We start from the raw sequence: 24,807 nt of genomic DNA on the forward strand, positions 1-24,807 counted from the left end.
ATTCAACCGAATTTATATATATTTTTAGCATTATTCTTAATGACTTACTCTTCATTACAAGTAACAACTATTCACCCCCAATCATATGCGAACTGCTCCCCGCACCCTTCTTCGCCATCTCTCTCGCTGTTGGTGAGCAAGATCCTCTTGCTTCTAATAAAAACGCGGATCACCGTTAATCGTCAAAAATCACCTCCCCTCTGCCTGCACTTTATTCCCATTGCCACCATTCATGCCGAGCCTACGGCCAGATGCTGAGCTGATGGCCGCCGACCTCGCAGATCAACCCATGACGCTTCACGGAAGAATGAAAACTACCCGACACGCTATGCTTAGAATAGCGTTATCGGGTTGCAAAGAGACAGCACCCCGGGTTGGCACTGGCGTTATAGTAATGAGTCACTGTTTCCGGATATACTCATCTTTTACGCTAGCTTCGCGTGTTTGGACCTCGGTCACCATTCTATGCATGAGCTATTAACATAGAAAACTTGAACCGTCACCGCCAGCTCGTCTCTGAAGCGGATTCAAAACACATGGTTATTACATTCGGTTGCAGTGCATCCGGCTGCACCAGGTGCGGCTTTAGAAGCGTGACTATTCGGCAAAGCGTTGGGAAGCGGCGCGCCTGGCGGCCGGTGACACAGAGCAGGCGTCTGACCTACTGATACGACCACGCCGTGCGACGCGCGGTGGTCGGGGCCGCCGTGTGTCGCACGGCGAGGCGCAGCACGATAAATAACCAGGGCGCGGTCGGACCGCCCGGCCTTGGCGGCGGCTGACACATCACGGGCGGGGCCGGCTGGCCGCCGTCGCTGCCGGCGGCTCGGCGCCGGTCCGCCCCATCGCCGCCGGCAGCCGGCCCCGGCCGTGACCGCCGGTGACAACGCGCCGGCAGGTTTTGATGGTCGCCGGGCGTCAGGCGAGCACCGATTCGCGGGGGGCGAGCGGCACTGATGGGATTGGTCGGCAGCAGCGCACCTGCCCCGGCTGTCGGCCACCGGCCCCTGGCCGTGAACCGGTTGCCCGCTGTCGGCCCCTGACAACGGGCCGGCTGTCCGCCATCGGCCCCTGACCGTGAACCGGCTGCCCGTCGTCGGCCCCTGACCGTAGACTGGCTGTCCATCGTCGACCCCTGACCGTGGACCGGCTGCCCGTCGTCGGTCCCCGAACACGGACTGGCTGCCCGCCGTCGGCCCCTGACCGTAGACCGGCTGCTCGCCGTCGGCCCCTGACCGTGGACCGGCTGTCCGCCGCCAGCCCCTGACCGTGGACCGGCTGCCCGCCGTCGGCCCCTGACTGTAGACCGGCTGTCCGCCGTCAGCCCCTGACCGTGAACCGGCTGTCCGCCGTCGGTCCCTGACCGTGGACTGGCTGCCCGCCGTCGGTCCCTGACCGTGGACCGGCTGTCCGCCGTCGGCAATTGACCGCACACGGAGCTCCGGTTACATCGCCAGTAGGTGGTGCCTGACGAAAAGTTCCGTAGTTTAACTCTATGCCGGCCGGCCTCCGGGAAATCCTACTCCGGCATAGTGGGTGTGGATCCCGCGGTCTGTCAGATCCCGCGGTCAGTGAGATCTCGGGGAACTGCCCGGCCCATTTTGAACACCCCAAGAGCATTTGATCTCTCTCGACGAAGTGCAGATAAAATTTAAAACCTCAAAAACTTCTAGTCGGGGGGAAGGACAGCAGAGGCCAAAGAAACCAAAGAAAATATAGGGTATTTTGATCAGTTGCTTGTTGATCAGATGATCGGGTGGTTGTCACATTTACCAAACCTTTTCGACGCGACCAACGCGAATCGATAATGATTTCGAAATTGATCGAAAATGACAACATTTCAATATTTAAGATTCAGGAACGTATCCCGAGGACGCAAAACGGAATCCCACAAAATTGTTAAAACAGGTTGATAATTGAGCGCATGCGGAGCAAAAGGGATAGCCCTTTGCCCTGCCATCAGAAGGGCAGGGCTAGTCCCATGTAGGAAGTGGGCGTCCGCAGAGCTAAGGTGCCTAGTGGGGCGTCAGCAGGCCTCAGGTGCCTGTTCAGGCGGTGAAAACAGGCGGCTAAGTGACTAATAGAAATTGATGTTGGTCACAGTGCTGCTATTGCGGTAAATGAAGTATACTACCCATGCCACATGTGTGGCACATGGATGGGGGTCTGTCAACGAGGGACCGCCCCCTCATGTCTGCACATAAACACATGCTTGGTCGCTTGTTGGTCACTGGTTTGTTGCTGTCATTTGTTGGATGGGTCCGAAATGCGGTGGTTTGGCAACACGTCCAAAATACTTGCTACCCATGCCCCTCAAATGCATATACAAATGAATAATTATGACGTAGCTTTGGCGCGCACGTACACCAACACCGTGGTGCAGGTGCCACGCTCAGCGCCAACCGGCTGTACGGGCTGACCGAGTCAGCACAGCGGGGAACAAGGCAGCAGGCCAATGGGTAAAGGTGGATGAAGCACATCTAGCGATGCACCACTCCTCTACGGCACATTCGCACACGCAGCTCTGCTCGTTAATACGAGCAAGACGGCAGGGAACTGATTTCCCTGACGACCGTCTGAGCTGACATGACATAACCCAGCCAAACGACCGCTGTCACGGACAGGCCGACGTTCCACCGGAAATAAGGGCAGCTTCGGGGTCGTGCCGACCGCGGCACACGCCCAATATTGCTACGCTGTGCGATCTCGCCCGTGGATGAGCGACGAAGCCCGTGTCTCAGTCCGAACGGCCGCTCGCCGACCACACACTGGCTCTGCCTGTCAGGTCGGCTCTGAGGCACCGCAGACGAGCGGGGCCGGCTGTTCCGGCGACGCGTCCTGTTCCAGCGTCATGCTGCCCTTCGCTCTCTGGCTCCGCTCCCCCCCCCCCCCCCCCCTCCCTCCCCCCGGTCAGCCATTGCGCAGCGGAGCGCCGCCGTTACCAGCGCAACTTAAACAAACGGTGACCACTTCGAACGCAGCAGACTGCTCTCGTTGCATGCTCCGCTGGCACACAAACACTCATGTGTCGCGTGATGCCGGTGGCGTGAAGCAATGCACAAATGGAGTGTCCAACCGGCCCCGCTCCTAGGCCTCACGGCCGGCCTGCAGCGCTGTGTGCGGCCTCACTGCCGAAAGCGCGATGTATGTGTCCGGGAATACCCCCGCCGGTCCCGCGCCCATGCGCCACATCCAAGTGAGGTCATCGGGAAAATACCCCCGTCAATCTCCGACACCACAATCGCAGCCTTTGTCGCAAGCGCATGCACACGGCTCCATGGCATATGCGCCTGCACCGACCACCGACCGGCTCACCAGCCCGCCGCGCGCTCCACATGCGGACACCACCGCCAGCGACCTGTACGCTGAGCCGATGAGTCAGTTCGTTGCAGGCGGCGTGTCACGTGCCTCTCGGCTGGCGCCCGGCAGGCGCCCGGCCACCGCCGCCGGGCCCCGGCCGCCGGGCGGTCGCAGCCCCCAGCCGCGATGACCGACCGTGACTCACCCAGTCCTCTATGAACTCCTTGACGGCCGATATGGTCAGGATGCACACCAGTGGCGTCAGCGTGGTGTACTTGCCGGTAGGAGACACATCCGGTATTTGCTGAAACAAGGAGCAAGCGGTGGATGAACGTTGCGGCAGGGAAGTCTGCCGCTGTTACGCGTACTTCAATTCCTTGCATCGGGCCCGGGGGTTTTCAATAGAGCTTTCGGGTGGTGGGTAAGGGGTGGCTTTCTCAGTCAGTTTCTCAGTCTCACTCGGCTTTCGTCGCTCTGGAAAAGTAGGATAACATCAGCAGCGTTCACCGCTCTGGAAACGTGGGATAACATAAACAAGGGAGAAACTGAGCGTCGCATGAAACGCACAAGTTCAGACATCGTAACTCATTCTGATTCAGCCAATCCTCTGTCCACCAAACACAAAATGATCCGGAATAAACTCCGGCGAACCATTAAAAGGTAATCCGAGTGAAAGGAAATAGGAAGTTAGCCCAGAGTAGGAGAATCTATCAAGCTTAAATTGGCAAATTCGATTTTACTTTAACACGCGCCCGGGTGGCCGGCTAGATACCCTTCGCTCGGGTGGGGAGAGTCAATTTGACCCCCCTGAGATCTCGGGAACTAAGAGGGCTACAGACACCAAATTTAGAGTGTGTTAACCTGTACGTGAACTCACTTAGGTCACGGTTTTAAGTTTCTCGGTCATGACCTTCGGGTCAAATAACGTCAAACAAGGTCAAATTGCAAGTTGGTTTCCAAAGTGCCCCAGAACCTAGATAACCGTTTCTAAGCAAAAGGTCATATGCTCAGTTAAGGTCAGTAACCTTGTTTCATCTTTTGAATGTCATGGTGACCAAAATCATGCAGACTGCTCTGAGTTTTGCATTTGAATAAGCGACAAAGATTACGCTAAGCAGTATGTTTCTAAAAACAAAATGTTGACCTGGGTCATTTTAGGTTAATGACCTATTCTGACCTCCATGAAGTCCTTGGAAGATATATGATGCGGTTCCTGCTCGATAAATTCGAAATGAGCACCAGAAACTATTCCGTACGGCAAGCCCTAGAGTAATAAAACAGACTGGTTTTGACCTTGGTTTGACCTTTATACCTGACCTTACGTCAACACAATTTGCTCATTCAATACTTGCGTTGCCTAAGAAAGCATCTCAGTGATGTATGGCCTTGCCTAACACTTCGTAGTCGCATGAGATTGAACGATTCCGTTGAAATTGGCTTCGCTGAAACCATGGCCTGACTTTGACTTGCCATAGGTCAGCAACCTTACGAGGTATATCCAAATTTTTGATGTCAAACGATCCGCTATTCAATTGTCTACAGCTATGCAAATTTTGGCGCGGCTGCACCGCGCCGTTCGGAAGCCATTCTGGAAACACCTTGGGTGGGGGGGGGGGGGGCAATCTGACCCCCACCCGAGCGCGTGTCAAGGTAAAGGATATCCGTAGAACCTACACACTGAACCGCTTCAGGAGGCTAGGCAGTCTGACCTTGGCAGCCTCTCTTAGGCACTCCTAAAAGCCGGAACAAAAACAGAACAACCATGAGATGGACATTTGATATCACCTGCGTAGATGAAAACCTGTTTCATAAGGCTGAGTTGAAAGTTAAGAAGGCAATGCCTTGATTGTTAGACGATGTGGAAAAGGTGAGTTAGCTTAGGAAAAGTTTCCGTCGCGGAAAAAGCGCAAGTGGAGAAGTTCGTCAAAACAATAAAACAATGCAAAAAGACAGCCAGGGGATGCACAAAACAACTATTGAAAAACATCCATCGCACATAATCTTCATTTTGAAAAAATCACAATAGGCTCCGGACCACTTTGTTTGCCTACATTTATCGACTTACAACGTCCCGGAGATAAGGGATGCCGCACCTGCAAGACGGCTTTTAAAGGGAGTGCACCACCTTTTTGTACTTTTCACTTATTGTCACATCACGCGCATACGACTTGATCAGTAATGCCAGTTTTCTCGAAGTCCTGAATAGCTCAAAATTTATATTTGAAGTAGCCGGCCCTATGGGAGAAATCTGATTTCACTCCTTGCTCACCACTATGACAGCAACTTCGTATTTGCCTCGTTTTTCCCACGTGCATGTTCTGTAATGTTTGCAACACACCGCTATGTCCAAATGTCTGTGTACTGCATGCTACGAAAGGTTGAAACACTGTTTAAACAAAAAAATATGCAAACATGTAGCCATTATCTCGTGAATTCCACGAAACGTAATACTCTGACTTTGATTTCTCCCTTATAGCGTTTACCATAGTGGTTCTTTTCGAAGCGCACTTTGCCTTCGGGAATGGAACCATGACATGATCCATGTGGCGCAATGGTTCAAAATTCAACCAACCAACTGAGGAATGAGGACAGGTTGTTGATCAGGATGAGGAAGAGCCTTGGTTCGACGATGGACCCTTTGAGTACTCGGTGGATCGGGGAGGGCGGGGTGTAGGAGACGCCGCTCACTGTTTATTTATGGTCGCCCAGGAGGCTCCACAAACACGCTGACTGTACGCCGTGCCACTCAAGTTGGTCCACGACGCCGTGGTTCACGCTATCAAACGCTTTACTCAAGTCCAGCGTCGTTAACGACACACCCTCGCCTTCCTCTAGCTTTTTCCATATCCAGTTGACTGCGTCGCGCATGGCGTCCACTGCGAAATGACGCGGCCAATATGCATACTGGAAAAAAATGGAGAGTAGACCATTTTGGGTGAGACAAGACACAAGTTGAATCGACCAAACTGTCGTCGACAAAGTCGCTCCGATTCGTTACAGCAGGACAATGGAGATGGCAAGAGGCCTCTGAAAGGTCTGTGTTTGCCCCATTACCGGACTTATTGACAGTGTGGGGCGGCGCCCTGGCAAAATGCCAGCCCGCCCGGCGACCTTTCCAGCATGATGCGACTGGCCCATCACCAAGCGTTGCACCGCTTCGTGAACGTGATGGGACAGCTTCAGAAAACATAACAGTGCTGTTGGGAACAACATCCTCGCCGCATGGTCGTGCCCTTCGTCAGGACTACGACGGACGGTACACACTTCACATGTGGTAGTACGTCTTTAACATTTGCGCGAGTGCGTACTGCGCCTTTTCAATTAAAGGGGTTTGGGCCGGCTGAGATCTAATGCCGAGATGATCGTTCGAAGCTTTCGGCCCACTGGCCTTATAATTAGTACAGCCGACACAAGCAACAGGCAAGAGACAGGCAAATAGCCGTCACCTAACGCCACAACCGTTGAGTTTCAAAAGCCACAACGGTTAAGCAAAGAAGCTTCCAGATTGTCCAGCAGGAGGATAGCTAATGAAACAAAAGCAAAGGGTCCTTTTCAGTCCCAACAGATGCAAAATGACTAAAGCATGGCAACTTCCGCAATGTTATGTTCAGTGGACCTAGCCGCACCACTATGCCCGAAAACACTATCACATTCGAAAGTGCGATGACGTGAATATTAGGTATATTTTGTGCTGTAGACATAAGGTCGACGTTTCATTTCGACTCGTCCCTTTTCTTTCGGCTATATCTATCTAACACGATTTGATGGGCACCATATTCATTTAAATTTTTCTGAAAAAAGAATATCCGACCAATACGCGCTAAATGTGTGCCATCATATGTACTGCCAAATTGTAAAGCACCCCCATCCTTCAACAGAATTGCGTATCAAAACCAACACTTCACAAAATCTTACGGTGCGGAGCGAACGTCCGTAAAACACGTCCTAAACACCAGGACGAGAAAGCACGACTTTCGACGCAAAAGCAAATAAAGTTAAAAAAAGACAGTGAAACCCAATCCATTTGTGGAAGTGCAGCCCGTATTTCTAGTATGGCAGATCTTCTTGCTGGGTTTTGTTGAAGCAAATGTACGATGCAGCTTTCGAAATCAGCTTTTTAAATGGCGGCACGCTGGCATTCGAAAAGGCTGAAAAAGCAGACGTTTGAAACACGAATGACTGCTGGACCGCCAAAAGGACACGGGATCGATACAAAAATAACTTCATGATGTATATCATGTGTCATCATCATGGCGCATGCCATCGTCTCATCATATCATTTTCATCATCGGCGCCGACTCCTGAAGTGTCACCCAACCACAAACATCGTTTGGCTGGGTAGGCTGCCTCGGGTGAAGCACAAGAACTGAGCTTGAAGATATGACGAAAACATGATCAGATCTGTGTGAGCGATATCATTTCCTAATGCGGATGACTTTGTCAATGAATAAGCCTCGGGGGGGGGGGCAATTTGCGGGAAAATTTCTGACTTAAGCTACGACTACTTTTAGCCCTCTTCAACGAGTTTGCGTACAACTGACACCTCTGCCCTCCTACTTCCTACAGCTGTCATGTTCTTCTTCGTGCGTTACTGTAACTTTGCTTCCGCTGGTTAGCTGGGAGTGCGACGACTCGATCTTTTTTGCTTCCTAGTCCACACGTTTTTTTTTGGGGGGGGGGGGGAGTCGCAAGGATAGAGGGAGGGGAGTAAGGAGTCGCAAGGATAGAGGAAGGGGAGTAAGGAGTCCTGGTGATTTGTTCATGGGTGACGGCTTGGGAGAGAAATCCGCGTCCATTTCCGAGAAGAGCTACACTGGTACAGGCCACCGCAGGTAGTTCCCTTGTTTCCTACGTGGCGGCCGCGTGAGGCTTCTGCCATCCCCCTCCCCCCCCCCCCCGCCGGGGCCCACTATAAATAAATTCAAATGGCGCCACATCCGGCTCTGGGAGTCCCGGTGATGTCATCCTGCCGGTCGTTGCACGGGCGCCGCCGCTCTGCACCGCAGTTCAGACACGAGCGGCCCATGGGTACCCGTATAGCACTGGCAACGGATTGGGGTTGGTGCATATTTTGACAAAATTGCTTGGGGTAAGAGCTGACAAATGTCGGATAGACAGCTCAGGATGATGATTGGGGCTTGGAGGCAGAAATACTATAAAATACTTCTGTTTGCGCTTCGTTTAATTCTTACGACAGGTGGGCACGGGCACAGCCTCACCGGTAGTGGATGCCTTCGGTCAAGGAAACCTAAACCGCGAATATCTTTAGCTCAAACCCTGTAAGACCGCAGCAAAGCCCGCCTCAGCCGTGCCTAAGCAGGCGGGCAGTTGCCGGTCGGCCTGATTCCGACTGGGACGGCCTGGCGGGCGCCTGGCCGTGCCCGGCGTCAGCGGTGGCGCCGCGTCCAGCCGACTCCATCCCGGCCGCCCTCATTACCACGAGCTATGCGCCGTGAAGGGCGGACGCACCGGCGCCGGCAAAAAACAGCCCTAAATCAGCCTGCGCGCCTCCCTCAGGAGTCGCAAATCGCTCGATCACGCTCGAAGCCCGACAAAGGGCCGCCGTAACGAAGGCGGGCCGCTCCACGTGGCTGACCACAAGCTGAGCAGAGTGCTGCAGCCGGGACCTCGCCAACAAACAGCCCATGTTGCAGCGGTTAGGAATTGAACATTTTGCTGGAATTCCACATCTGCCAGCCGAATATGCTGTCCAAATAGCTGCATGCTAGTGCAGCGTACACCGGAAGACCACGCACTTCCGGATCGTGACAGGGCAAAATAAAGCATGCCGCGCTCGACGGCGACGGAGCAAATCCACCCCCATATAAGGCGCGCCATGAGGCCGCATCACGGCGACAACGACGCCACTGCTGACGAGAGGCCCGCGCTTATATAAGCTGTGCAAACACGGGCGCCGTCACACGATGGAGCGGATGGCGCGGCTGCGTGGTGGTGCCGAGTGCATCTACTGCGACGTCACGTACTGTGACGTTCCACACTATATTACGACGCAAAATTTATGGCAGTCAGCATTTCTGAGATTCAAAGACAGGCAGGCTAACGTCCCCCTAATTTAAAACAAAGTTTCATGATGTATTTTCAGCATGTTAAGAAGGCAAGACAAGCAATTTCGGCACAGGTTTGAAGTACGTGGAATTTTCTTCCAATTGGTGCAAAGCATCAACTACGTATTTGCCATTGCTCCCAGTAAAATGTGAAAAGAAAAGATGAGCCAGGTTGAGCCAGCCGCATAATGTTACGAGCAGCACTAGGAAGAGAATAAGACAACGCTTAAAACAAGCACCGCGTCCGGACCATCGACTTCACCTGGAGCACACTCAAGCAGCTGGTGTACGAGGGAAGCTGGACAGCGAACAGCAAAATTCAAGTGGCCCGCGGGATCAAGCGAAGGATGAGGACGCAGACATCTGTCACATATAAAGACGTCTAAAGACATTGTGCGAAAGATAATATTTGTCCCCGATTTTAAGGAACACACATATTCCTAGTTTCCAACGCAGGGGAAACCAAGCGGAAGGAATCTCCTCTCCCTCCCGCCATTGAGGGGCGGATAACAATGAAAACCCAAGTGTCACAGAGATGGTGTTCAGCATAATTCCGAGCCCTCACCAGTGTCATTGCATGCTGATATATAAACACTACGCACAAACGCATTATGTAATGGTAACACCACGAAACACAAGAACCCACACAAAACCTCCACCAGCGAGAGAAGGCGTCTTGGCATGTCAACCAACTGACCTGCAGCAGCGCGATGAACAGGAAGAATATGTTTGAGTAGCGGCGGAACTGCTCAAACAAGAACTTGGGCAGGAAGGAGAAGACGCTGTACTTGGCGGTGGTGATGGCGTTGGAGACGCACTTGTTGGCCGGCTGCTCCTTGTTGAGATATACCGTGCGATGCTCGGGCGCCTCCGCCGCCTCCGTCGCCATCGAGCGCGCATCCTCGTCTGACGAGACAGACAACACATCCGTCATACGGCTGTCACACGGCGTCGTGTCAGTCACACAACAGTCGTGTAGGTTGCACAACTGCCTAAAGCTTCCTGGTATTGTTCGCATCTGTCACGTGGCCTCCTCACACCACTGCAATCAGTCACACGACCGGCAAACATCACTCGCATGTGCCCCGACCTCCACACACCATCATGCACCGCACCGCGCCTTTGCTCCGCCTGCACCAGCCACACGCCGGCTGACGCCAGCAAACCTGGTCACATGATTTCGCGGGGCTTCCTCGAGCCAATCCACATTTTTTACACAGCTTCCTAGCATCATCCAGAATCGTTACGCAGCTATCTGTTTTGGATCATTCACAATTGGCATGTCTCTTGTCGTTCTTAGCCTCCGAAGCTCCTTTAATCTTGGCACCGCCGAGGCTTCGCGCAAACCGAAAACTGAGAAGGGGTACCTCAGCCCCTGCTACCTCGGAACAGAACACAGACGCATGCATAAAAGGAAGCGTCAATACACAACTGATGACCCCTGGACCTAGTTGCGTGGAGCGAATTTATGAACCAATGTACCCTGGTGCAACTGGCTTCATTACGCTTCGTATTCTTACATGGCCTAAATTCGTAAATTCGTGAGTTCGTAAATTTGCTTCATGAAACTAAGCCTGTAGAACTTTCACCTAGGTTGTCTACTAATTTGAGGTCAAGCCCAAGGTCTTACTAGTTCACTCGGCGTTCGTCACTTCATTCGCACACAATCGACACGCCAATCGTCTGCCATTTCAATCTGTTAGCAAACAAACGGTTGGGTACGCCACATCAACAAGTCCAAGGTCTTACTAGTTCACTTGGCGTTCGTCACTTCATTCGCACACAATCGACACGCGAATCGTCTCCGTCCTTTCAATATGTTAGTAAAGAAACCGTGTTGGGTGTACCATATCAACTTATTCAACCGATAATTATGTGCTGCTGGCATTTCATTTACGGCACGCAGTTGTCCAGCCAGTTACATTTCAAGGTCAACCTAGGTCAGCAACAAGGCTTGAGATTCCTCTCAAAAACTTTGCGGGTCTAGAGCCGGGGTTGGTTGAACACAATACCCTCGGTGGGACGTCAATTCCCCCCCCCCCCCCCCCCCCCCCCGTGATCTATTGGAAATAAGAAAGCTGAAGACAACACATTCGCAAAGTAGAGAAGCCTCGACGATTTATGACAACGTAATTCGTTTGTGTGATTTTTTTCGTTTCTAGGTCATGACAATCGGCCAACTTAGGTCAAATAAGGTCATACGCAACCAACTGGAACCCACATATTTTACTGAAACAAAATTTCAATCCAGGTTATTTCAGGCCTCGATCTTAAAACCTTATCTGATCTCTAGAACCTCAAACTGACAAAAAATCAAAATTATTTTGGTGTTATAATTTCAAACAGGCGTTTAGATTTACACTAGGTTGTGTTCTTCCAAGTAAAGGTATGTTCAAGGTCATTTTGGGTCTGTGACCAGAACGATCTTGAACAATCCTAACCTTCACAAAGTCACCGTAAAAATTTGCTAACGTCTTTGTGAGCAGCAAACTCCGCATGATCGTCATAAGCTACCTCATCCCCAAGCAGATTTTCCCGTAAAAAAACGGTTTAGTTTTGACCTTGACCTGACTTTTGTCACTGATTCAAAGCCGATAAAATTAGTCCTAGCCCAAATTAAAACCTTAATTTTCTGAGATACCACCTCAAGTTGCATGAGTTCGTCCAAAACTCTGCTGCCCACTCAGCTCGAAAGCTGCTCTGCCCCTGACCTGTATTTGCCGGCGGATATGGGCCGGCCTTGAGCCGCTACGAGGCTTGTAAGACATGCCTTAATTTTTACATCACGAGGTCGGCTTTTCCACTGTCCACTGTGCAAATTTTGGCGTCACTACGTCATGCCATTCGGAAATTATTTGGGGAAAACTTACAGTGGATTAACTTGACCTCGGTCAGGGCACTTAAGCATACGCTTGTCGCCGTTCGAACAGTGACTTTATATACGTATCTATCAATCTCAAAAATTAAACTATAGGTAATTCAAGCCTATCGTATCATCTTTTTTACACAGAAGCTAAACATGTCGTTTTTACTCGTGCCGGGTGCGCAGCTTGCGAAGGACGAACGTTATTATGACACGCCGAAGACGCAGTACTTTTTTTGCGTAACTTGAGTAGCTGCCGCGGTTCTGTTGCTGTTTTCTTTTTTGGAGGGGGAGTGGCGATAGCCTGGCATGTGTTTCTGTAAAACGGTGACTGTTAGCAGCACCGTTCTGAACAACAGCAAAAATCCGTTCAGGCTTTCCTAACCGAAATTATACTGCCTATGGGGACCATAGACAGAACAACTATGCGGCTAGAGGGACCACGGTATCCAGAGCGCCGTGAAGACGATAATAATTCTGAACGCCTACAGAGGTCCTGACCGGCAATGATTAGGAATACTTCCCTAGCGACCCGGGGGACCCTGAAAGGCCATTGGAGTCCCAGAGCAGTCAGAGGCCCTCAGCCGTAGGCTCCTGAGCATCACGAAAGGCACTGAGCAGCTTAAACGATCCATGAGCGGCTAGAGACGCTGAGCACACGGAGGACTTTACCTAGGGATTATTACTTAAGTAAATAACCAAGGGATCTTACGTAGCTATAAGAGCTCTTAAGTGGCCAGAGTACCCATGGTGGCCAGGCAGGGCTCACTGAACGGGGAAAGGATCCCACAGCGGCCAGACGGGGCCTGCTGAGGCCATGAAGGCCGTCTGTCCAGGCGCCACGCTGCTGCTACTGTTTGCATTTCTACGCCACTGTCACAAGTTAAACTTTGGTTTTAAACAATGGGTCATCCCCTTCAGGACGACCACCGTTCTTTGGGCTGCGCAAACCCAAGACGTCTCCCCATGCCTTAACCTGAACCCCCACTTCGGGACGTTGAGCAGGCAGGTTTTGGGTTTGCCAGGGTTTGGCTCCTCCTGACAACCCGGAACCTCCAGTGGCCAGTGGTGTCCCTGAGCAGCCAGAGAGATCAGTGGGCGGCGGTGGTCCACAGCTTCCTGGCCACAACATCTCGGTGCAGCCCCCCCCCCCCCCCCCATAAATCCGTTAGAGCCTGATCGCACCTGTGCCATCTGTTACGCAGCTGCTATGCATCAAACCCGTCACGCCCATCTGGCGAGGTAGACGTCTGTGGTTCGCGCCACCTGCGCCCCCCCCCCCCCCCTCCCCTGTGCCACGGTTGGTGACCTCTCTTCCCTCCGCCATCCATCCAACACACAACTTACGTTTACACGAGGGTGGCAGCACGCATCGAACGTGGCAGAGGAGTGTGCCAACGAGCGCCATCGTGATCCGCACGAGCGGACGGCGACGTCGGCACCGTGAGGCCGGCGGCCTCTGCGCGCGGCTGACGCTGGGGATCACGGACGCCGCGTGCGCCGTTCCGTGTCCGCTGGACGACTGGCGGCCCGGCCGGCGCCAGCGGCCCCAGCTGCGGTCAGGCCGCTCTCGCCAGCTGGCAGTTCCTCGCCGCGCCCCGATAATGCGGCAGGCCTGTCGCCAGTCCGCGTCCCGGCCGGCCGCCGCCGAGCTGAGCCGCCAACGCTAAATGCCTCAACAGGCCACCCTGGTGTCCAGGCGCCGTCGCTGAGCGGCGAAATGCCGCCGACGACAGCTTCTTCAGCTAACATTTCAGATTACGATCTGTCACAAAGAACTAGCAAGAAAGACGATAGAAGGAAACACTCAACGGCGAATGCACAACGCAAAAAATCCCGAGCGATTCAATATAACGAGTGATCGTGACGTATGTTAAAGCAGCATGGTCAGCGACTTAAGCCTTCTTTGCTCGAGCTTAAGGGTTGGTCTGCGCCAAACTCATTTCTCCTTCACAACCCAAGCTCTTTTTGACGCGCCGTGACCGACAACCGTGTCGGACGGGCGTGACTTCATATCGCGAATCGTCACGACGGTCGGCCCCGTGGTGCCAATTCCACTGCCATCTGTGTAACCGCCGGTCCTGTACGTCTTGCTAACAAAATATGCACACACAGATGTACGTTGTTATTGCTATAGCTGAGATAACAGGCTGTTGAGTTGCTGCCAGCTCATGTCGGTTTAAGCAGTAAAGAAAACAACGATTGAAACCCGAAAGTAGAAGAAACTAGCAGCAGCCGACTGGAATGATACACTTGTAAAAACCTGTAGTCACACAACTGATATTTTGGCAGTTGTCGGCCACCAATGAGCCCAATCATCGCATGGCTGCAGCTAACAATATGTTGTTTCGAGACAAAGATTCGTTCCATACCAACCATACCACACCAACCGATAACTAGCTACATACCCAATCAGCCGATTTATGCCAAAAACATATACATATATTTTGAAAACAACTAATGTCGGCTACCGACAAATACGAAAAAGCGGGCCGATTCCGTGGAGAAGCCCCTCGTTGGCGTATTTTGGGGGTAGGTTGCGTCACATTTCTGGGCTCCGACCACCATCCCCTCATTTTGCGGAATTCCGCCCCTGAGCTGGGGTATCATCACATGTTGGTGAAAACAGAGTGGCATTTACGACGTTTTGGCAGTTGTAGGTTGTGGAATATCCAAATCGCCCGTGGGATCATACGCAGGAGCGAACCCAGAATTTGACAACAATGGGAGAGGGGGGAGGGGGGGGGCGCAGCTTAACAATCTCTTTAAAAAACATGTTTAGCGCGCGCAGTCTTGTACGGTGTAAAAACGTTGCATTCGCTTGATTTTCTCGTCTCTACGCGTCTGCTTGACATTTTGAACTGTCAATGTTTGAGCTTGTACATATTGATACCAGCCACCACGTGTACGCCCGAGTGAAACCGTGTTGGTCTCATCGATTTGTGCCACGCGAAAACCACGCCATGCTCTGGTTGAGTGTCCAGTATGTGCCCCCCCCCCCCCCCCCCTACCAGCCACCACGTGTACGCCCGAGTGAAACCGTGTTGGTCTCATCGATTTGTGCCACGCGAAAACCACGCCATGCTCTGGTTGAGTGTCCAGCCGAGGTTTGCGGATCCGGGACCTGACGGCTTCAGTGATTTGTAGCTTTCGACAGTTACTATCGACGGCAGTTGCATGGGTGGCTTTTGGATTCAAAGTACATGCTGGGCATAGCTGGTTTCGTGTATCCTGAACCCGCTACCCAAGCCGTGCAGTACAGTTGAATGGATTATTTTGCCTCCGTCCTTCCACCGCACCGATAGGCGGAGCGTCTTACGTGCCGCACAAAGGTGCTGGCAGCCGCCCTGGGCCTGGGTTGACCCTCATTGGCCAGTTTCCAGCTGACCTTTGCATTTCAGCCGAGCAGAATAACCCGGCCGCTCTGAGACTCATACCCAGTGCCGCCGGATTACAAGTCCAGGGTCTTTCCCCTGGACCACGGAGACGACAAACGATATTGCGGTATTGCGACGGAAAGACGGTATTGACGGACGGACGGACGGACGGTATTGCGACAAACCAGTGTGGGTTCAGTTTCGAATGAGTCATTCCGAAATCAGCCCTGGTTACATCATGCGTAATGGCCGTTCGGATTTTCCATAACCAATAATGGCAAAAATATATCCATGTGACGATGATTTTCCGGCAAAATAACAGCTTCCAGTGGTGCACTGTTCCACATTTTGAGCGAGATCAAAAGGATTGGCACTTAATCCATTGAGTTAAATATTCGAATATCCAAATGTCATGTAAACTTAACCGTCAGATGTGTGATTGTACCTGTGGCTGGAGGAATGCAAGTGCGTTTAAGCCAGGTGGTGCCGAAGTAAGGCACAAATCGTGTGCGGTTCTTTCCAAATAGTGAGAGGTGCAGTGGAATGGTCCCTGGTGCGTTACACATTGTGGTCGTCACCACTATCCTTTCTCCACAAACTCAAATCCGGCCGTTCCCCCCAGAGCGATGAGCCAACGATGAGATCCTCTCCTGGCCGTGGCACCCAGCACGCGCCACCATCGCCACCGCCGCGAAGGTAGAACAGTTGGCAGGTAGCGTGTCCTGCAGCAGCGCACAGGTGTGCACCAGCGAGACATGCACTCCTCTCGGCCTCCTGCTTCCAACACCTTCCACCTGACCGAGACTGCCCGCCGACGGCCTGCTGGTTGGCAGGTCGAGTCGTGCCCAATCAGCTGCCGATCAGGAGTCGGGCGTCGCGCCGCCCGTTATGTGCGCACCACTAGCAGTCTGAGAGCCACGCCGCGTGGCGTGATGGCCTCCCCGCCTTCTGACCGACGGGCGAGTGGAACCTATCAGCATAAGAGCGTCGACGAGGACAAACAGCTCGAGCCTACAAATAGCCGTCACAACCAGACATCGTGGATGTCAGGTAGCACGAAATGAAACTCATTGAAACCTCGATATCATAACTTCTCCCCGCCGGAATATCAATGCTTTGCATGCTGTTCAAGCGCTCGTGGTAGCCTTGTATACGGTATGGGGCTGACGACGCGGTACCCATGCTGCTCCCACACCTCTCGCTGCATGGACGGGGACTGAAGACGGCGTCCTCACGCTGCCCTCACACCTCCAACTGCATGGACGGAGACTGAAGACGGCGTCCTCACGCTGCCCTCACACCTCTCACTGCATGGACGGGGACTGAAGACGGCGTCCTTACGCTGTCCTCACGCCTCCAGCTGTATGGACGGGGAATGAAGACGGCGTCCTTACGCTGTCCTCACGCCTCCAGCTGTATGGACGGGGACTGAAGACGGCGTCCTTACGCTGTCCTCACGCCTCCAGCTGTATGGACGGGGACTGAAGACGGCGTCCTTACGCTGCCCTCACACCTCCAACTGCATGGACGGAGATTGAAGACGGCGTCCTTACGCTGCCCTCAAACCTCCAACTGTATGGACGGGGGCTGAAGACGCCGTTCTCACATTGCCCCCACGCCTCCCACCGCACGGACGTCCGCCAGAGAACGCTGATACGCCATTTGGTCGGCGAACAGGCACGTTCCACAGGGACCACGACGGTCGTGATCTCGCATCTAGCCTGGCCTCAGGCCGAGGTCAGTCACCCTCACCTGGGACCGCGACGGCCGTGATCCCGCACCTAGTCTGTCTTCAGCACGAGGTCAGTCGCTCTCCCGGCCTCAACTCGGCCGTGATCAATGTCACTGGTTCATCGGCCAGTGCGGGTTGAGTGGAACCTCTTTGAAGCCAGAGGCCGGTGAGAATGTTCCGCCGGTGCATACCTGCGCACTACTACAGGACACACCACCTGCCTTCTCGGTGGTAACGATGACGGCGCGTGCTGGGTGCCAGTCAGGAGAACAACCAGCTCAGAGTTTGTGGTGAAAAGACGGTGGTGACGACAACATGCTGGACATCACCGGCGCCTCATTCGCCGAGATTCAGACCGCACCAACTGACAGACAGACTCCGGCTGAGTGCGCTGGCTTTCATCGCCGCCCTCACGCGCGACAACGCCGGGCGATCAGCCCGGGACGTGGACTAGGTTCTCCTCTCATCGTGCCACCGCGGCACCATCCCCTTCCCCTTACTCCGTCGCTTACCGCCTCGGAAGACGGAACCGCTTGTAGCGAGAGGCGCTGTATAACTTAAAGACCTCGTACAGCCTCATCGACGTGCATATCAAGCGACGGATCCCCGTCCAAGGTGAAGGCTATGTGAGTGGTGGTGTCGCTGTCCATGATAGAATGTCCTACCTCAACCGACAACGGAACCTCGCTTACTCAGGGAGAACGAGCACAGCTCCGCCAAGTCCAAAATCCCGCTAGACCTCAGGCAGACCGCCTCCAGGTCGTCCAGAAACACCAGAACCCGCGCCTCGGCAGCACAGCAGGCGAGAGGACGCGCCTTAAAATAAAGGTGCATGGAATCCTGCGCGCCACCAATGCCCGCCTGCAGCCAAGGGTTTTGCATGACGCATGACCCAGCCGGATGCACCGTCCGACGAGCCGCCGACTCCGCCAGAGGCGACTGGCGGTCCCAGATGCGCCGCATGCCGCCAGCGGTCGCCACTGACCTCTCAGGATTTTACCGACGTTGCTCATCTCGATGTGTTCAGCCTTCATGCTGGGACGGCCGGCGGTCAGCACGTGTCCAGGGCCTGTGCACAGTGCGGCCGGCCCACCGTCGGCAACATATGGCGCACGTCCGATCGATCCGGCACCGCCGCGTAACGGCCCGCAATGTACCGCGCCGCCGCCGTCGCCGCCGTCACCGTCCGAGTGGCCGCCGTCTCCAGGCCCGCCCTGGCCGCCGCGCCTCGTCCCGCGCCGCGCCGCACCGCAGACGGACGCCGGCGCTCAGGTGCCGCCGGCGCGCCAGGTCACAGTCACCGGCAGCCGCCGTCGCCGCCGACCGCGACAGGGCCGACGCGCAGGCGCCGACGCCCGCCACCATCGACCGCCTGTTGCCCCCGGGCGGCGCCGCCGCAGGGGCGCAGCCAGCCCCGCCGCCGGCGAGGACAGCGGCGGCAGCATGGCGCGCAGACGGGAACGCGGCCGGCAGTGTGCTGGCACCGGGCGGCCTGTCGTCGGAATTCAAATATTGGTGCCGCAGGCGATAATGCCCGGCTGAAGCATGTGCATATCCAGAGGCAGCCATCTGCTCTCAGCATGCAGTCATCCCGAGGACCGAGCCCATGAGGATTTGAACGGCTAGATTTAGTTAGTAGCTGTTTTTTCGGGACGTTTGTAGTGCAATATCATCCGGCAGCATCATGCTTCTGAAAGGCTCCCACCTTACCAGGGTAGCATGCATTGAGTGCCACGAATAGGACACGTCTGACCGCTGGAAACATTTCTTACTTCTTGAATGACAATTATTGACCTGAAATTCTTCACCCGTGACGAGGTTTGTCAGGGGTATGCTCAGGAGTTTACAATGTGGGGGCACGACTTAATTTGTCCGATAAAAAACAGTTTGGCGGACCGCAGGTGCGCAAAATGTTTTAGATAGTGTAAAACCGCATCGTGTGTTCTCGATCGGTTCAGTTTACGTGAATACCATCAAATTTTCGTTGTCCACATTTACTCCCGCACATATTTATATGCCAATGATAAACATGATATGGTGGCACGTGTTGCAGGAGCCACTACAGCAATATGCCTCGGGTTTTATCAAAGTAGCCAATGCATCCCGACAACATCGTTTGACCTCTACTTCCAGGCATAGTAAACATCCATCACATAGCGAGAACTCCCAACGCAAGTAAAAAAAAAAAAAAACTCAGGAGCTGCAGGTCTGTCCTGCTTATCCTTTCTCTTCTTTTGCCTTTTGTTATATTCCACCGTACTCCAGCCCGCTACATGCTGGATGGAATCAGTGATTGGATACGGTCCATTAGCTCATACAAGTTTGGTGGCGATCGCCTCCGCAGGCTACAATGGTCTGCCCCCGACTTCGTCAGTGTTTTACTTCTCGGTAATTTTTTACCTGACCTCAGGTCGCATTAATCTGGCATAGATACGTTGCATAGACGACGGTACGTATTTCTATTGTGGGGGATGGAAACGGCGTTAGCCATGGGAAATAGGTCAGCGCCGTCCTCCACAACTTCTCGGCTTAGTCCATAGACGTGTCCTTGCATTATGACCCAGGTATATCACGTGACCCTTAGCGTACAGCGTTTGTGTGGCCGATAATTACCAACTATGGCTACTCCATGCCAACTAAGCTAACGAATTGTAAATATTGACGCCCGTTCCCTCGGGATTTCGACATTTTCACAGCGGTTTTTATTTAGCTTTGCACACGTTTCTGACACAATGAGAGCAATGAGGGTCTCGCTTTTGCTTCGTCTATGACCTCATAGGTTATGATTCCGACGAAGTCCAGCAGGCGAGTGTCGGGTACGGTCAGAGGCCAGGCAGAAGGGGGGGGGGGGGGGGGGGGGGCGAGAGGAGCAGTTGCTGCTACGGGGCGCGGCACAAATGAGATAAATCACGCTTGGGTGTCCCGGTAATGTTTTGACCGCGCGCAGTGACGGCGCCGGTGTCGCAGCTGCTGTGTGTGTGTGTGTGGCGCTCGGGAGCTCGCCATCGTAATTATAAAAAATTCGAAGGTAAAAGCATGAATCTACCTGTTTTGTGATTATTTACGATATGTCCTGCCTTAAACACGACGAATGGTGTACAATTATTTTCTTCTAACGTTAGGTAAGAAAGTAGACCCTGACCATGAATGCTGAGAAAGATAAGGAACACCTAAAAGTTTGCATTTTTCCAAACACTGGTGACAGAAATGTAGCACTGAACCTAGATATACATCCAATAAATCGGCTTACAGTAAACATTATGACAAAATACAAATACAGACTGTCAGACAAAAATTATAATACATCCCAATACACTAGTGTTAAGCCAGGGCAGAATGATGACAGTATTGCAATCACCACCCAATTTTCTTGCCAATCATTCACACCTTGGGTCTCACACTAGCAGTCTTCATGACTTCGCCCTACAATTTCATATTTGATAGTAAGACAGCAGAAGCAGATGTCATAGCTGATTTTTGGTACACTTTCTGCCCACAAGGTCAGGCCTTATTCCAAATTATGTCATGTTTATCACAAACATGCACACATGACAATCAATTAAAAGACTTGACAGAATGAAATGCGTGCAACCAATCAGGGGCGGAGTTTCCATCAAGTTGGGCCTACCCAGGGGCCTGCCCGTACCGTTTAACACTATCAAAAAGTGGCAACATCCAGCTTGCGTGAGAATAGAGGTAGTTTGGAAGCAAAGCCCGCATGACGTCAAGTATACCATATTTGATCACGTCAGTGGCACGGAAGCTTCTCAGTTAGCCAGCTGACTGCTACACAACCCATTAGTTTGAATGGCGAGTACGTTTTGGAGGCGTGCGGCTAGCGCTTCCCGGTTGGACTCTGAAAGAATGGTCCACGGTTTTGTCATGCAAACACAATTCTGGAAGGGAGATTGAATCCCGGGACAGTTTAACCTGATCAGAATTTTATATTCTTCCCTGGGGTGTACATAACTAGGGGTTAAACGTCATACAGCGTTTGTAGGGCATCGCTATCGTGGTTGCTTGATGCTTCATATCAGAGGGTTGCGATCAGGTGCCATGACTACGCCTTATATGAGAGATCTCCTGTGCAGTTTGTCTTGAATGATTGGTAGCATTTAAAATCCCCCGTCTGAATATTTTATTATGTATATGTGTACAACCCTTGAGTAAAAAACACGACTGTAGCATCATAAGGCCAACATCATAGCATTTTACTGTACTTGCCTTACTGTACTCACATCACTGTGATAAGAAGAGTGGACACTGTTACAATTCAATACTGCAAATGTTCATATAATCATACCTATAGGCAGAGCAAATTGTGCAAGTTGAGCTGTTCAACTCTGCCACCAGACACAAAATGCACAGACAAACCTAAGGCTATCTCTCCAACTTTAAGATGCAGACCAAGTCCTGGGAGATGCCTGATTCTTGGCCTATTTAACAAATTACTCAGCTCTGGTTTTCCAAGACCTTATACAATCATGCAGGCTCTGCAAGCCTTGAATGAAGTGGTAAACTTGTATTGCAGGTTGGCAGGCCTCTCTCCCATAATACCCTCACTTCTCCTAGAGATCAAGAAAGCCCCAAGTCAGCCTTAAATTAAGGTGTCCAAACACGGCAGCCTAGATTCATGCAGCTGTGCCATTCATTTTTAGCAATGATCTGTGCTGTATGAGCAGAAAACTATGGTGTGTTGAGACCCCTAGAACTGGGTGCAAAATGACCATTGCAATTGATGCACCTGAAAACACCGATGAACAACAAAGGAGACCCCTAGAATATGCCTTGTTGTTGGACTACCTGTAAGTCTCCATCCCTGTTTGGTGGGCATACAACAATCACCTGCCAACAATAAATTATGCACACAAGTGAGAACTTGGAAATGGCTCACCTCTGAATGCCCATGTTCCAACAGCACTCTGGAAATGTGTCATCCCGCCAGGAATTTTTACATTTCATTCACTAGCTGCTGTCTGACCTGAAAATAGCATCAAAGGTTTTCACCTACGCTGCAATAATAGGAGGAAAGAACAATCATTCCAGCAAACAATTGAAAACACAGTAGTTACACTTTTGTGGTACCACCGAACAGCATGTTCAATAGTTCGACACTTCGTAATGCCCCTAGCGCATTTACTTACCTCCCTGTGCCTCTTAAAGAAATTGAATAGCGTCATATCCCAAACCTACTGCCCACACAGCTCCTGTCAAATGAGATACCAATGCCGCGATGAAGACCACCAATATTGCGCATATCAAATGGTCCCCGCGGATCTCTGAAAGGCGGCGAAACCCATTGTTATCGGCCTTGACCGTCGCTACCGTGGCAACACGGCCTCGAGAATATTTAGTACGTATCGTAACTAAGAGGGGAACGGTGTTTAGTACCAATTCGTTCTAAAAGTGGCAGGTTTTAGTACGTATAGATACTAAACAGAGCGATGACTGTGACCCTTGAATCGGATATCAATATCACTGTTGTGCATTAATATCGTCCTAGTTTCTTTTTTCACGTGTGCTCACCCAAGGTCAAGCTAGGTCGAACTATGATTTTTGTGAACAGATTTGCTTTTTGAAGGTGTTCCTATGTGACATTTTATAGTGTTAAAGTATGAAAGTTTCCTAAGATCGCTGAGTGGGTCAATGCAACAACAGCCTTACCAGCTTTGATCTGGCATGCCATATCGCATGGGTACCAATAGTGTAGGGCTGGTTGTCTAGGAAACCAGAGGTACGGGGTTGGATTCTTCGCGGTGCCCACTGTTCCTGCCGGGATGGGAGGCATGCAATGCCACAAATCTTCAGCATCTGAGTGTGCTGTAAAAGCCAAGCGGCGAAAACGACATCACAGGTCACACCTGGCGATGTTCAATATCTTAACTCCCTGGTAAAGCTTTCCGAACCCATATGACGTCATCCTCTGCATTGTCTTAGCAATTTTAGTTATTCACATAGGAGGCAGCTAGGCGTTCTAATTAGATGCATATGACGTGATTAATCTGTCCAATATTGCGTTTACCCATATTCAGTCACACCCATTTAATGCAGCTTGACTAGAGCTTTCCGATGCCGTGTCTGCCGTGGCCATAGCCTGCTAATTTCCAACGTCTTTCGGGGAAGCCCCGAGGCCCCATCATTGGGCGAAGGTAAAAACTCCCATAAGGCCGAGCCTGTCATTGCCGGGTCTGTCCTGTCCTGTCCTGTCCTGTCCTGTCCTGTCCTGTCCTGTCCTGTCCTGTCCTGTCCTGTCCTGTCCTGTCCTGTCCTGTTCTGTTTTGTCTTGAACAGAACATATAAATGTGCGCTGGCCAGGGCGGACGGGTTTTGTGTTCATCCGTTTTCTATTTTTCATTCTGGCCGTCTTGTCCTCTGTCCTCCGCTTTCTGCCCTCTGTATTCAATCCTTGGATTTTTGCCCCCCCCCCCCCCCCCCCACCGCCCAAGTCTTCTGTCCTACCGTGCCATTTGTCATGCACTACCGTGTGCTCTGCTGTTGCGTTTGTCCCATCCTGTCCCGTCGCTTCCGGTATCTAGCTTTTGCGCCAGGAGAACGTCCTTGCTACGAATCTGACGTCAGAGCATGCATCACAATGGCCTTTACCTACAATTGACTTCAGCGTTGTTACTAGCATGACGAGTGAAAGGAACGCTCCATTTATTTGCGTTTTAACTGAGAAAAATGGTACACGATGGTGCAACCTACAACATTTTCTTTTTAACCCCAATATTGTCAGCCTTCGCAAAGTGAGAAAAAAATGTGGGTTATCAAAAGATTTTCCAACGTATGCCACGGACGGGCTAAGCCATCCGTTTAGAAATCATTTGGAGGTGTGAAATGATTTGTGGTGTAGACAGTGGAAGAAATTCCCCCATGTTCAACTAGAAGTGAACTCAAGTTTACCATAGCTTTGTATGCCGAGCGTGCCGTTCTGTTGGGGCTCCCTGTTTCCACTCTTAGGATTTCATATGCTATTGAATGTTTTTCAGGTGCACGGGCTCCCCCGTTCACGGCCTCCGTCATGGCCGGCTCTGTTGTCATGCCTGCAGATCCGGCGCGGTGTCGTCAGTAACAACACCATGTCACCAGCTCCGACGTAGTTTCACCGTCTTCGGTGCGTCATCGCCACCTTCGTGGTATCACGATTAAGGGCTGCGTAAACACTGCCATATCACTTCTTGACAAATCTTAGAATTTTTACGGTCTGCAGATTCCAAAGTCTGGTTCAGGCAGCCCACACGCACAGCGGGGTACGAGTTGCAGCAGGTGCCGGCCCCCTCGAAAAACCAACTGATCTTAAACTGGGGCACACTACTGGGTATCCAGCGCTGATGCTCTGTAGCCAAGTCATTTTGACGGCACTGGCTCCGATGCTGTGCATCAAAAACCGCTGCAGAGCATCAGAAGTGCTACGTAACCGCCTATTTGTCTCAGGTGCGATGCTAGGAGCTTTAGCATGGCATAGCGATC

General features: G+C 52.2%; 1 protein-coding gene across 7 annotated transcripts in view; it reads right to left on the bottom strand.

Annotated features, from left to right (window-relative positions):
• The window catches only part of LOC119091239 (putative phospholipid-transporting ATPase IA), a 48,349-nt gene extending 25,719 nt beyond the window's left edge, over window positions 1-22,630 (bottom strand). For 5 of the 7 annotated variants that reach the window (XR_005093386.1, XR_005093387.1, XM_037213900.1 and 2 more), the window contains exons 1-3: window positions 13,576-13,725; window positions 10,063-10,271; window positions 3,506-3,604 (exon numbers count right to left, since the gene is read on the bottom strand). Coding sequence is in view for 5 of the 7 variants with exons in the window: in XM_037213900.1 (XP_037069795.1) it covers window positions 3,506-3,604; window positions 10,063-10,271; window positions 13,576-13,636 (369 nt within the window). In the remaining 2 variants the exon portion in view is untranslated. Of the gene's footprint in view, window positions 1-3,505; window positions 3,605-10,062; window positions 10,272-13,575; window positions 13,726-18,322; window positions 18,497-22,231; window positions 22,319-22,481 lie in introns of those variants that run through there. The other 2 variants (XM_037213902.1, XM_037213901.1) reach the window with 2 other exon arrangements.
• Window positions 22,631-24,807: the final 2,177 nt, after the last annotated feature.

The sequence above is a fragment of the Pollicipes pollicipes genome, unplaced genomic scaffold, assembly GCF_011947565.3.
Source record: "Pollicipes pollicipes isolate AB1234 unplaced genomic scaffold, Ppol_2.1 Scaffold_3447;HRSCAF=4054_pilon_pilon_pilon, whole genome shotgun sequence".
NCBI classification, from domain to species: Eukaryota; Metazoa; Arthropoda; class Thecostraca; order Pollicipedomorpha; family Pollicipedidae; genus Pollicipes; species Pollicipes pollicipes.